Here is a 14,487-nt window from a genome sequence, read left to right as displayed (position 1 = left end):
GTGAGAGGCTTATAATACTGGGTCATTGAATCACTTTCGTTAGGACTTTACATTCACATTACTCTGAATTATGAACACAAGATCAAGTAATATATAATATAAGGCTAATTGAAATCAGTGATGTTTGTCTATTGCCTATAAACATTAAATACTTCAGTGAAAACTTTGTAAATTCTTTTAAAGTTACCTATAAAGAAAGTTGTATCCTTCCTCTTTATGCATGCATATAACATCAATTATTGTCCTTTTACTTTGCACTTATGTAGTACTATTCATCTTCAAAGCATTTTACACATATTTAGTCATTGATCTACTCCATGCCGGATTTTCAAGTTGCTATGTATACCTGTGATCTCAATATGAGAAATTATACAGATGAGTGATGGATAAAATAACAGCAAAAATACTTCAATAATCTAGTTCCTGTACATCAGTGTCTGTAATTATTAATGTTAATCGTTCAGTTAATTAGAGTAATAGAACATATGCTATCTTGGGGTAGTGAGTAAAGAAAGGGTGGATTGATTCAATGTATGCAGCTGGACATATAGTCAGTCCCAAAAAGAAATGATCAACATCAGTGATTGGGCTATGCTACTGACCCCCAGGATCTGGTTTGGATATGAATAGAGACTTCTTTACTGTTTTTAATTAAATAAATACTACCAGGAATTGTGTGATTATGGGAGACTTTAACTTCCCAGATAGAGATTGGAGGACAAGTGCTACTAAAAATAGTAGGACCCATATTTTCCTCGATGTGATAGCTGACAGATTTCTTCACCAAATAGTCATCGAGATGATGCCATTTTAGATTTGGTATTGGTGAGTAGTGAAGACCTCACAGAAGAACTGGCTGTAGGGGACAACCTTGGTTCTTCAAGTGCTTGCTCATATCCATTCCCGTATAGGTGTGTGTGCTTGCCACATACAGTAGGGCCAGAAGTATCTGTAGGGGACTGGCTCTGGCGCTGTCTGGAGTGGTATGCGTATGCACTCGTATAAGGGGCGCCACTGACTCCCCCCACCCTCAGTTCCTTCTGACCCCCAGTGACGGTGCTGGAACGTCTCCTTGCATCAGCAAGCTTACTCTTCTCAACTGTGCCTAGTTGTGAACTTTCTGCATATAGTTGTTAGAAATTCATTCGTTTTGTAGTTCCCTTAGTGTAGATTTAGTGTTAGTTTGTTAGTCCCAAACAGGACTTAGCATAGGGATGGGGCATGCTCCAGTCCCCACGCTTCAAACCTTGTGACTGTTGCAAGAAATCCATGCCAATCAGCAGTCCCCATAGAAGCTGTCTGAAGTGCTTAGGGGAAACCCATGTGAGTGTCAAATGCGCATTTGAAAGAGATTCAGACTGCAGACCAAAAAGGAGTGGGACATTTGTCTCTGAGCAGGGCCGTCCCTACCCATATGCACAGTAAGCAGCTATGTTGGGCACCAGGAAATTTGGGGCACTACATTTCCTGGTGCCCTGCGCAGCGGCATGCAGCTCCAGCCCTGCTCCGCCTCTTCCCCATGGCCCCTGCTCCTGGTCCACCTCTTCCCGCCCCCACCCCCACTCCACCCCTTCCCCAAAGTCCCCGCCCTGCTCCGTCCCCAATCCCCTGAGGTTTGCTGCAGGGGTGGGGCCTGCACTTACTGCACAGTAAGTAGAGCGACTTGGCCCCAGCCTGCTCCGCTACGCCAGTGAGTGCTGGGGGGCAGTTCCCCTCTGCCTCCCAAGGCTGGGAGCCAGGGGAGCAGATCAGAGCGGGCTGTAACTGTGGGGTGGTTGCGTAGGGCACCAAAATGCCTAGGGATGGCCCTGTCTCCGAGCGCTCCTTATGGAGTTGTCCCTGGCGCCGGCCTCAGAGCCGACCAGATAGAACGCTGCTCCTAACACCGCAGCCTCAGTGCGGAGTGCACCACCGGCACTGGCCTCAGACCGGCACCAATCCGCATCCCTGGTACCGACTAAAAAGCAAAGAAAGGCCAAGAGGGGGCGATCTCCTGTGTCCCATAAAGGGAAGGAGAGGACTGGAGAAGAGCAAAGACCTGTGAGGGGCAGGTCTTCCCCTCCAGATGGTGGCCAGGCTCTGACTCCCACTGAGTGGTTGGGCCCACTAAAAGATCTGCCCACCACCCTGGGGAGCAGCAGAGGCACTTGACACCTGGCGGTGCTATCCACGCCTGAGGCCTTTCAGGACACTAAAGACATTCTGTCCCTGCCAGTGCCACCCATGCCAGCCACTGAAGTGCCCCATTCAAGGGGTAAACCAGCCTTGGGACCCTTTCAATGTTCCCCATCAGTGTGGCACTGTTCCTCACCGCAGGGGGCGCCCTGTCAGCACTTGCCCAAACAGCACCACTAGCCCCCAGATGTGGGTCAGATTGCCTGCCAGAGTACCCAGCATAGGTCCCCAGACTCCAGGCAGTGTTCCTCAGGCTGAAGGCAGTGATCGCCAATGAGCTGCACAGACCTGCAGGAGTGGCACCAGTTCCACATGGGAAATTATTAGTTAAATTGGAGAAGATGGAGATTAATATGAGAACTGAAAGGTAAGAAGGAACTGGCTAAAGTGGAGATTACAACAGATCATATTGTCAGGCTGGAGGGAGGTTACTAGTGGAGTTCCTCAAGGATTGGTCTTGGAACCAATCTTATTCAAGATTTTTATTACTGACTTTGGCACAAAAAATGGTAGTGTGCTAATTAAAATTTGCAGATGACACAAAGTTGGGAGGTATTGCCAATACAGAGGAGGACCGGAATATCATACAAGGAGATCTGGACAACCTTGAAAACCGGAGTAATAGAAATGGGATGAAACTGAATAGTGCAAAGTGCAAGGTCACATGCTTATGAACTAACAACAAGAATTTTTGTTACAAGCTGTAGATTTTTCAGTTGGAAGCGACAAAGACGGAGAAAGGCCTGAGTATACTAGTTGATCACTGGATGATTATAAGCCAGCAATGAAAAAGGCTAACACAATCCTAGGGTGCATCAGATGAGGTTTATCCAGTAAAGATAGAGAAATGTGTTAGTACCATTATATGAGGCACTGGTGAAATCTCGTCTGGAATACTGTGTGCCATTCTGGTCTCCCATGTTTAAGAAAGATGAATTCAAACTGGAACAGGTGCAGAGAAGGGCTGTTAGGATGACCAGAGGAATGGAAAAGCTGCCTTATGAGAAGATACTCAGTGAGCTTGGCTTGTTTAGCCTAACCAAACACAGGCTAGGGGGAGACATGATTACTCTCTATAAATACATCAGAGGGGTAAATACCAGGAGGGGAGAAGAGTTATTTAAGTTAAATGCCAATGTTGCCACAGGAACAAATTGATATAAATTGGCCATTAGCAAGTTTAGGTTGAAATTAGACAAAATTGATAAGTTTATGGAGAGGATGGTATGATGAGACTGCCTACAACAGTATACAGCTGATATGCGACTGCTAGTAGCAAATATCCCTAGCGGCCAGTGATGGAGCACTAGATGGGGAGGGCTCTGAGTTACTATAGAGAATTCTTTCCCAGGTTCTTTCTAACAGTTGGGTCTTGACAAAATGCTTAAGGTCTAACTGACCTCTGTATTTGGGGTTGGGAAGGAATTTTCTCCTGGGTCAGATTGGCAGAGACCCTGGAGGAGTTTCACTTTCCTCTGCATCATGGGGAACAGCTCACTTGCAAGTTTAAACTAGAGTAGATGATGGAATCTCTGCAACTTGAAATCTTCAGTTTAAATCATGATTTCAGGACTTCAGTAACTCAACCAGAGGTTATAGGTCTATTAAAGGAGTGAGTGGACAAGATTTTGTGGTCTGCAATATGTAAGGCAGTGATGAGCAACCTGTGGCCCACGGGCCGCACATGGCCCATCAGGGTTAGGTAGGGCCAGTGCAAGGATGTTTTGCACCCTAGGCGAAACTTCCACCTTGCGCCCTCCCCCGTCCCCGAGCCCCTGCCCTGAGGTGCCCCCCTGCGCCATCTCCCCCCCCTCCAACCTGAGGTGCTCCCCCTGCGGCAGCTTCCCATCCCCCCTCCGCCCTGAGGCACCCTCCTGCGCCCCAGCTCACCCCTGCTCCGCCTCCACCCCGAGCACGCTGTCAATGTTTCACTTCTCCCACCTCCCAGGCTTCCGGCGCCTAAGCTGATTGGCGCCGCAAGCCTGGGAGGTGGGAGAAGTGAGGCAGCCATGGAGTGCTCAGGGAAGAGGCGGGGCAGGGGTGAGCTGGGGCGGGGAGTTCCCCTGCGTGCCGCCCCACCCCCCTTGACCACCTGCAGCATGTCTCCCCATGCCACCCTGCCCCAGCTTCTTCCGCCTAAATGCCGGCGGCGACCGGGGTGGCCGAAGATCTGGCTGCCGTGGTCGCTGCTGAAGAAAATGCCGCCCCCCAAATCCTAGCGCCCTAGGCGACCGCCTAGGTCGCCTAATAGGTTGCACTGGTCCTGGGGTTAGGGTGACCAGATAGCAAGTGTGAAAAATCGAGATGGGGGTGGGAGGTAATAGGAACCCATATAAAAAAACAAACAAACCAAATATCGGGACTTTCCCTATAAAATTGGCACATCTGGTCACCCTAATCAGGGTAATCTGCTGACGGGCCGTGAGACAGTTTGTTTACATTGACTGTCCACAGGCACAGCCGCCCGCAGCTCCCAGTGGCCATGGTTCACTGTTCCCAGCCAATGGGAGCTGTGGGAAGCAGCAGCCAGCATGTCTCGTCTTCCTGCTTACCCTCTTCTAAACTCTTAAGACAGAGAAGTTGCTGTTCTCTCTTTCATCCCCTTCCCATATCACTGTACTCTCCCTTCACAGAGAATTGGATAAGTACATGGTAGATTGGTCCATCAATTCTATTGACCAAAATGATCAGGGACACAACCTGATGCTCTGGGTGTCCCTAAACCTCTGACTGCTGGAAGCTGGGACTGGATGACAGGAGAATGGATCACTTAATAAATTGCCCTGTTCTGTTTACTCCTCTGAAGCATTTGGCACTAGCCACTGTAGGAAGACATGATATTGGACTAGATGGACCATTGGTCTTTCCTTCCTTTGCATTTGTGTTTGCCAAGTCCTAGTGCAGATGTCAAACTCCTTTGTGGATCTGTTGTTCAATTTGCATATCTGAAAATCAGCTGTAAAGTAAGTGGAAAATACACAATAGAGATCCTCGCTGCAGCTCAGAGGGAGTTGCTTCCAGTTTAGTCTTTTTCTGTCTGCATTTTTGTTCATTTTTAATCTCAACAATCCTTTTCCTTCATCAGATGAAATGAATCCTCAGAAAGAGGAAGTCAGTGCCAGCCTCCAAGTGTGACTAACTTTCTGGGTAGCTGTGATTACATCATTCCACCTTCCTTTGTCCTAGTAAAAAGGTGTCTTGGAGAACAGCATTACTTTAAAAATAAGCCCTTTGCATGAATAGCTTTTCTCTGGTGAATATAGATGAACCTTGTAAAATCCATTTTACATCATGCTCTAGACAGAGAGTTTGCCTGTACTAGGATTTCCCCCCTATATTTTCCCACTGTTGCTACCACTAGTGAGCTCTACTGCTGATAGCAACAATGGGAACTCTATTGTAAACAGAGCTCTAGAAGGTTGCTGGCATTTTTACCATAGTCATCAAGAGCAAGCAAACACAGTGATTAAAACATAATTTGCACCAGCTGGAAATCTAGGGAAGAAACGCAGTGTAGAGAAGAGCTTATGGGTACAGTTTATAGCATGGTGGTTGATCCATTTTTGCACTGTCCAGGGAAACTATATTTGCATCCTGCTAGCAAGACCTGTGTTTAACCCAATTCTGGCCAAAGGTGCCTTGAACTCTTATGTAAACGGCCTGAATTTTTCTGGCTTTTGGGTTTATTTTAACCTTTGTTGTTTTGTCTATATTTGTAGCCCACGAAAGTTTATGCTCAAAGAAATGTGTTAGTCTCTAAGGTGCCACAAGTACTCCTGTTCTTTTTGCAGATACAGACTAACACGGCAGCTACTCCAAAACCTGTCATAATACTGAATGTTACTATCTGCACAACAGTAATTTTTAAATGTAATTGTCATAGGTGTTTCATGTATTATTCTGAAATAAGAAAAGAGCCCAACCCTCACAGTTGGCTAAGCATATAGTTCTAACTACTTGTGACTGTAAATTAGCATTCTAAATTTGCTTTTATAAATTCAGCCTTGGTACTCATATGAGAGCTCACTTATTGCCACTGTTAATGTAAAATTATGTTTGGTCTCAATTTACATTAATGTTCCTGTTTTCTCTCCATAGAGTTTGCCTTTCGTGTAGTAAATGCATCAATGGCCTTGGATTTAGCATTTGGCATACTGTGTGAGCTGCTTCAGCAGTGGAATCAAACCAGTGCTGGTGTCCCAGTGTTACTGGAGTGGCTGCTGGGAGAGGATGAGCAAAAAAAAGATTTGGAGACTACAACACTGGTAATTCTAATAACTATTTAATTTCTGGAGATGGAACAGACTTAAATTTTAAAAATATTCACAGTGACAACAGTCTGTTTAAAATAAATAAATAAATTGGGCCTGATCCTGCAATTCTCATATAAGTAGTCCCATTGATGTCAACCCTAAACCATACCCTTTTTAAAAAAAGTTTAATGGACTTCCTGGGTTATTTTAACATATCAGTTGTCACTCAACATTTCAAAGATGCAGGGCCTGATTTTCAGAGGTGCTGATCAGCTATACAACTGATTGACATTAATACCTGTTTTAGATGTTCTGCATGTCTGAAGTCCAAGCCCATTACTCCTGCTACTATTGGTTTGCTTCATGCTATTGTACTAGTTTTTCCAGAGCTTTCAAATTTTGTTATATTCTGTGGGCTCAATACTGAAGGCCATGTCTACATCTACAATTTTGCAGCGCTGGTTGTTACAGCTGTATTAGTACAGTTGTATAGGGCCAGCGCTGCAGAGTGGCCACACTTACAGCAACCAGCGCTGCAAGTGGTGTTAGATGTGGCCACACTGCAGCGCTGTTGGGCGGCTTCAAACCAGGAAAGGAGACCAGCTTCGCCGCGGTTTGCTCTCGCGTTCCCGGAACCCCTCTGCAAACCGCAGGGAAGGAGACCAGCTTGCTCGGGGTTCGGGGAACGAGAGAGCAAACCGGGAAAGGAGACCAGCTTCGCCGCGGTTTGCTCTCGCGTTCCCGAACCCCCCTGCAAACCGCAGGGAAGGAGACCTGCTTGTTCGGGGTTCCGGGAACGAGAGAGCAAACCGGGAAAGGAGACCAGCTTCGCCGCGGTTTGCTCTCGCGTTCCCGAACCCCCTGCAAACCGCAGGGAAGGAGACCTGCTTGCTCGGGGAACGGGAGAGCAAACCGCGACGAAGCTGGTCTCCTTTCCCGGTTTGCTCTCGCGTTCCCGAACCCCTCTGCAAACCGCAGGGAAGGAGACCTGCTTGCTCGGGGTTCGGGGAACGCGAGAGCAAACCGGGAAAGGAGACCAGCTTCGCCGCGGTTTGCTCTCGCGTTCCCGAACCCCCTGCAAACCGCAGGGAAGGAGACCTGCTTGCTCGGGGAACGAGAGAGCAAACCGCGGCGAAGCTGGTCTCCTTTCCCGGTTTGCTCTCGCGTTCCCGAACCCCTCTGCAAACCGCAGGGAAGGAGACCTGCTTGTTCGGGTTCCGGGAACGCGAGAGCAAACCGGGAAAGGAGACCAGCTTCGCCGCGGTTTGCTCTCGCGTTCCCGAACCCCCTGTAAACCGCAGGGAAGGAGACCTGCTTGCTCGGGGAACGGGAGAGCAAACCGCGGCGAAGCTGGTCTCCTTTCCCGGTTTGCTCTCGCGTTCCCGAACCCCCCTGCAAACCGCAGGGAAGGAGACCTGCTTGCTCGGGGTTCCGGGAACGCGAGAGCAAGCTGGGGAAGGAGACCAGCTTGATTACCAGAGGCTTCCTCCTTCCACGGAGGTCAAGAAAAGCGCTGGTAAGTGTTTACATTGGATTACCAGCGCTGGATCACCAGCGCTGGATCCTCTACACCCGAGACAAAACGGGAGTACGGCCAGCGCTGCAAACAGGGAGTTGCAGCGCTGGTGATGCCCTGCAGATGTGTACACCTTCAAAGTTGCAGCGCTGTAACTCCCTCACCAGCGCTGCAACTTTCTGATGTAGACAAGCCCGAAGTCTTGCACACATGAATCATCCTCACTCATTGAAACCATTGACTTCAGTAGGTAGGTAGGACTATTTGCACAAACAAGACTTCGCAGGATTGGGCCTACAGAACTTAATATTGTATGTTAGGTGCTAACTTGCCTTTGAAAGGCCAAGAAATATGAATATAATACTATAAACTGGTAGTAGTGGCAACAGCTACATCTTTGAAACACTGGCTGACAACTGATATGATAAAATGACCGTTCAAATGTCTTATGAAACTTTTCTTAAGCATTTGGTTTAGGTATGTCTTTTTGATGTTCTACTACTGTTTTGTTGACAGATGTAATTTTCCTTTATTAATTAATCTAGTCCAAAAGCTCCATGATATACCCAATTACCATACTGATTACAGAGGTCTCTGTATAATACAAGACAGTGACACAGTGGAAGGCAAGCTAATTCTGCACTCCTCAACACGCACATTTTAATATTTAGGCTGTTTTTTTACTTCCACTATTTCAAAAATAAAAGTTACATCATAAGCACCTGATTTTTGGAGATATGTCATTGGCACCCTGGGAAACTTTGTTTTTTGCTTTCCAAATCTTTGAATAAATTGAAGATACGTATATGAATTCTTACCCTCACATAAAACAGCAAATAAACTGTTTTGGTAATATTTTATATCAGCATTATTTCTCCTTAATGTTGTTTAATATTTGATTATTTCCCCTTTATCATCAAACCACTGATCCTTCTTGTTTTTCTTTTCATTGAGATGGAAGATGACAACCTGTTTAATAAAGGGGAAGTGAATTTTTGGGCAGAGACGCTGACTAACGTCAGACAGCTTAGTAAACATCTGTTCTTGCTCATACCAGCCACTCGCTTAAATTTGCCAGATCAAGGAGAATTCCTTCAATTGGCAAGAAGAGCATCTGATCAAGCGAAGCTTGTTACACAGCATCTTAAAGAGCTACCTCCAACTCCAGAATTTTCCAGAACTGTGGAATTCACAAGATTAGCCATTCAGAACGAAAGAATATCAACTTGCCTTAAGATATTAACCTTGCTTGAACTTGATGATGATGCTTGCAAGAACAAAGAAAATCCTGAAAAATGAAACACCGGCAGTTTGTCCTGTGCTGGTTGTATAAATTTTACTACATTGTGAACAAAGAGTTGAATTCTCTCTAGGTTTGGGACGGGATATATTTGTTTAATGACTGTAGTAAATTTTTTTAATAGTACATGCTAAAAACACATTTTTCATGAGTCCATTGAATCTTTGTCAGACTTGCTGTAGGAGAATATTTACTAATTTCATTCAGACCAGCATAGTTTATTGCAGCTACTGTAGGACGCAAAGCAGCTAACCTTAATATTTTCCATTCATCCAGGTGCAGACCACCTGCAAATCTGGTGTGTTTTATCCCACAAGCTATTCCTCCTCTACTCCAATGCCATAATTCTTGACTTTGTTTTTCCTTTTGTCAGCATGTAGCAATTCTTAACTTACTCAGAGTATTAAGTTGATACTATTTTATATTGATTTTTTAAAAAAGTGTTCTTAAAAAAAATATATTGGCTTCCTTTGCTTGCCCATTCCTGAATCAGAGTTTTTAACTTCATTTAACTTCATTCCATTTTTAACCAGGGGGAAGTAAAGGAGCCTGATTTTTAAAGGTGACTTCTTCTTTTGCAGGTGCAAATAGATGTGTAAGTGCTGCCTAATTGCTCCTGCAAAGAAAATAGGTATCAGAGTGCTAATAGTTTTGCCTTCAAACCAGAGGCTGGGTTTGAAGCCCTTTCCAGAATGAAGACCGCCATGTTCAAAATAAAAGTATGAGGTCATACTTCCTCACTTAGAGTATGCTTTACTCTGTAAGTAAGGTGTGAGTAAAGATAGCAGAATCAGGCCTTTACAAAATAGAGCAAATCTGATAGCAGCCTTCTGATGGTGATCAGAATAATTTTATTTTGACATTACTGTCTGGTTTAGGAGATCTGGAGTTCTCTTATGTATGTGTGCTTTGTAGATTTCTCTTTCTGAATTCTTGAATTTGGTTCCAAGATAATAACAAGTTCAAATAAAAAAAATTAAAAGACTCAGTGCATTATTTAATCAAGAGCTAAAACCTGTGTAGCATGCATGCAGTAACCAAAACAAAGATATAACTTGCTTTAGACTGATTTTTTTTCTAATTATCATTGCAGGAGTGATGGGGTTATGATCAAACAGTAATTCTTTATTTTCACTTTCACCCTTCATGTCTTTTAGTACATGTTAATTGGAAATCTTACTGAAAAGTAATTAATAGTTCATTTCAATACAAGGTTTTCTGAACCTCAGTACTTCAGACACTTTGTTATATTCTTAGTATCCCAGTAGGTGGCGCTATAATACAACATTTTCTAAGAACTAGTGAAACAGTCCTGAGTTTCACATTAACGTATATAGCTTAATCTTCAGTGTAAACCTGAAGCCCAGTTCAATTAGTGTAAAATGAATTTCTCTAGCAAGTATTAGTTGTATCATTGTTAATTTTTCATAATACTGTTATAACTAGAATGGGCTGCTAAACTAGGCTCTGAAAAATATTTTGAAAAATGCATTAGATTGTCACAATTAAACATTTTTATTTGAGTTAAAAGTGGAAGAGAGCAGTTTGATATATTTGTTTTCCACTGCATAAGCACTAAGCTGAAATTAAAGCCAAAACAGAATATTATCTTTTATTTCAGTGACTTTTTATCATAAATATTTTCTGTAACTGCAGTTTCATGATTAAGCATTTCTCATGTAAATAACTTACAATAATAAAGAAACATGAGATTTCAATGAGGCAAAGGAAAACTTGGTTTACAATGAAAGGACAGTTCACCAGTATTCAATTTATCCTATTTATTAATAGATAAAAACAGAATCCAGATTAATCGTCATAAATATATTTTATGAAAAAGCTGTTTTGTTCATTAGATTAATAGCATACATTTTATCTCAGCTGTTCATAAGTACATTTGTTCAACACTAATAGTTAGCAACTGTCACTTTCCACACCTTTCCAACTTTTTTTTAACATCTGGTGTAGCTATTCACTTTTTATGGTATAATACAAATAGAAATTAATCCCTCTGAATTTCAAAAACCCTTCACTGCTGCTCTTCTTGTGTGGAGCTTGGTAGTTTGAATGGTATCAAAATGAGTAAGACAACTTTTAACAGCACAGTATAGTATATCCACAAGATTTATTAACAGAACATAAGTAACTTTGTAAGCCTCCAGAACATGGTTAATCAGTGAACAAAATTACTTTAAATCTTAATCTTCCTTATCCATGTTTTTAAACGTGTAACTTTAAGTAATATCTCTTAGTTTATAGAGAGCAAATAATTTTACATCATCTTGCATACATTTCACCACATATTGTTGGTGACTTGGGTTACTGTATAACTACTAAATCAGAAACCTTTAAACCTTAAACAGCAGCTGCGGAACAGGATTAGCAAAGTCTAGTAGAGAGTACTTATCTGTGATGTATTTGATCTAAGTCAATGTATTTGTTGTTCAGAGGCTGATTATACACTGTTTTTTGCATGATTATCTTCATGCAATATCTATGTATTTAGACTGGTAACTAAGGGGCAGGATCTGCCACCAAGATGGTGTTTTCAAATCTTATTACACGGTTTAGTTTTTCAATAGGGGGAGGAGAAGGACGTTTGAACTAACCACATTAGCGTGAAACCAAATGCAAGGAGAAAATACACATTATTGGAAATATATAATGTTAATCCCAGTTTAAATTTTTCCCCATTTCTCATTATGTGGTAAGTCACTCACAACTGTAATGTTTTCACAGAACTGCAGAAAAATATTAAAGGAAAACTTAAGTTTTGTTTGGATACCGGTGAACATAATAGAATATTGTTGCCTCTTCTAACTGGGTTGCCTTCGCAGGGTTGAGGCACTAGAGGGTGACATATTACCATAAAACCACCGCGAGACTAAATGTCAGCATGTCACGTCCACCTCCAATTTAGCAACGCAGCTTCTCAACCGCGAGTTAGAAAGCGCTGCCAAGTAGATTAGTTTAAAAGGTGCATTTGGTGTGTTAGAGATTTGTCCCATGAAGGACTGTGGTACAGAAAGGAATTTGATTTGGTGCTTTTTTTCCCCTCGGCTCCAATTTCTTCTCGGGTATCTTATTTTTAAACGTAAATGGCCCACGTTAGAGTTTCTCGTTCTTTATAATTTATTAACACGCTGTTAGCAACTGTGACCTTTTAACAGCTTGAGCAATGGGGTGAAATATCGCACCCTTTTGCAGGAGGAGGGACTGTGCTGCTGCGCTGAGACGTTGCTAAACTGCAGCCGCTCCCAGAAGGGCATTTCTCCGCGGGGCTGGACACAGTCACACTGAGGAGGAAGCCAAATGGAGGCGTGAGCCGTTTTGCGAAAAACTGGTGTGAAGACCCGGCGCAAAATGTCCCAATAAAACGCCACTGAAGTTGCTTTTCCTTTGGTAAATTTCTTTGCAAAGTGCAGGTTTCCTGCTGACGTGGGCAGACTTGCAGCCTCGGATTTTCAGGGCTTGACATCCCAGCTTAGAAAGAACCGAAAGAGGATCAAACGTCTGCACTGCTTTTGTAACCCATAAAATGCAGGGAAACTTTTACACCAGCATCCATTTTCCCCTTGCATATGTTCCAACTGTTAGCAAACGCAAGTATTGGGAATGCAGAATCGTGCTGTTGAACGTGTTTATACAAGCCTGGATGTCGGAGTCAGGCCAGATTTATGAATGTTGCGGGGGGGAGGGGCAAGCGGGGTTACCTGCAGTGTACAGTGTGGTTAAAAACATCCGCTGTTTCTCGGGGGGGGGGGCTTCCTTTTTGGGCGTTCACTCCTTCTAACCACCACTTCGTCCCCCCGTCCCAGCTACCGTCCAGACAAGGGCTCTTTAGGAGGGAGGAGGTGCTGAGACGAGAGCTGCAGGCGAAGGGATAACTTAAAGAGCTGTGACCTGGGAGGGGGAGGGGTGCTGCAAAGCAAGGGGCCCCGCCAGGGTTAACTCTTCCCCTCCCGGCCGCGCCAAGCTCACTGCTCATTTGTCTTGAGGAGCGCGTATATCTTGGGTAGCCCAGGAACCCATGCGGACAGTGCGTGTGCCCCCCTCCCCCGGCCGAGATGTGCAGCATGGTACTGTTCCGTCCCTTGCCACTCACCCCTAGCACTGGCTTCCTTCCTCCCTGGTGCACAAGCCAGCAGCGCTCGAGCCTGGGGCCGCTCTGCAGCCACAGCTCGGCTGCACTTCCCCGGGCGGCGGCCCCCCCCCCTCGCGCACTCCGCCAGGGGAAGGGCACCGAGCGAGCGGCCCAGGCTGCGAGCGCCTGTGTCGCCGTTCCCGCCCTGCGCTGCTGCTGCCCAGGGACGGGCGTTGGGGCTCCAAGTCAAAGGAGAAGAAATTGGCTTTGCTAATCGTATCACAAGACCTTGACCGGCTGCCAAGTCTCTGTGATCTACTAGGCCTTATTGGAAAGCTCCAGGAGACGGGCGCATGGTGCAGGCGGCGCGGGACCGAGAGGCCCTTTGCTGTGCAGGAGCCGCCCGCCGAGAGGGCAAATGGTTCTTTCTTCCCTCCTCTCCCCCCTCCGCCACCAAAACCCGATCCCTTTAGCCACCCGCGCTTTGTGTTGCAAAGTAACACACCCTAGCGACCCTCCGCTAGTTACGCGGGTGCACGAAGCAAGGACCCAAAGTTTGTTTCAAACCAATTACGTGGCAAAAGTTGACGTTCGGTGGGGAGGGAGGAAGAGATGTCCCGTTTCACTCCGAGGTACTCGGATGCATCTTCCTTTTTTATTGAGCTTCCCAGCCTACTCGCCAGGAATATTAAACTGAGAGGAAAGCCCTTTCCGACATGGGCTGGTTGAAAAGTCCTAGTCAGGGAGATGGTAGCGTGAATGTCTTTTGCAATAAAAGGGAGACTGATTTTCCCGAGGCATTTAAAAAAAAAATCGGGAGTTTAATATCAACTGACCAGAGCCTCCTATATTCGTCTGCAGAGTGTTTTTCCGTCAATAACTCCTACATGTCAGCGTGGTTTCTAGGTAGTACGTTCTGTAACAAGTCTTACTTTTGAGTGCTTTCTATGCAGTTTGTATTTGTAACAAATCTATATGCACTGTGTATTCGATAAGTGCCTTCTGCATTTCCACAGCAAATCGCCATGTATAGGAGGACCATGCTTTCTATACATATGTATACGGTGCAAACTGTAGCAAGCCTTGTATGTTTTCTCTACACTAATCTGTAGCAGCTTTAACTAATATGTGCACAGTGTTAACTAATATGAGTGTATAC

At 44.8% G+C, this 14,487-nt stretch overlaps 1 protein-coding gene and 1 long non-coding RNA gene across 2 annotated transcripts in view; one reads left to right on the top strand and one right to left on the bottom strand.

Moving 5' to 3' along the window:
- Positions 1-10,751, top strand: part of THADA (THADA armadillo repeat containing) — a 334,882-nt gene extending 324,131 nt beyond the window's left edge. Inside the window, 2 exon segments of the mRNA XM_030557656.1 lie at positions 6,274-6,440; positions 8,899-10,751. Coding sequence (XP_030413516.1) covers positions 6,274-6,440; positions 8,899-9,243 — 512 coding nt within the window. The 3' untranslated portion in view covers positions 9,244-10,751.
- Positions 10,752-11,053: 302 nt separating this feature from the next.
- LOC115649085 lies at positions 11,054-14,357 on the bottom strand. The gene is made up of 2 exons (XR_003999752.1): positions 13,350-14,357; positions 11,054-13,113 (listed from the first exon to the last, which is right to left on the bottom strand). It is a non-coding gene; the product is annotated as an uncharacterized LOC115649085 (long non-coding RNA).
- Between the last annotated feature and the right edge of the window lie 130 nt (positions 14,358-14,487).

This window comes from Gopherus evgoodei, chromosome 3, assembly GCF_007399415.2.
Source record: "Gopherus evgoodei ecotype Sinaloan lineage chromosome 3, rGopEvg1_v1.p, whole genome shotgun sequence".
NCBI classification, from domain to species: Eukaryota; Metazoa; Chordata; order Testudines; family Testudinidae; genus Gopherus; species Gopherus evgoodei.
This window is presented reverse-complemented; position numbering and strand designations above follow the sequence as displayed.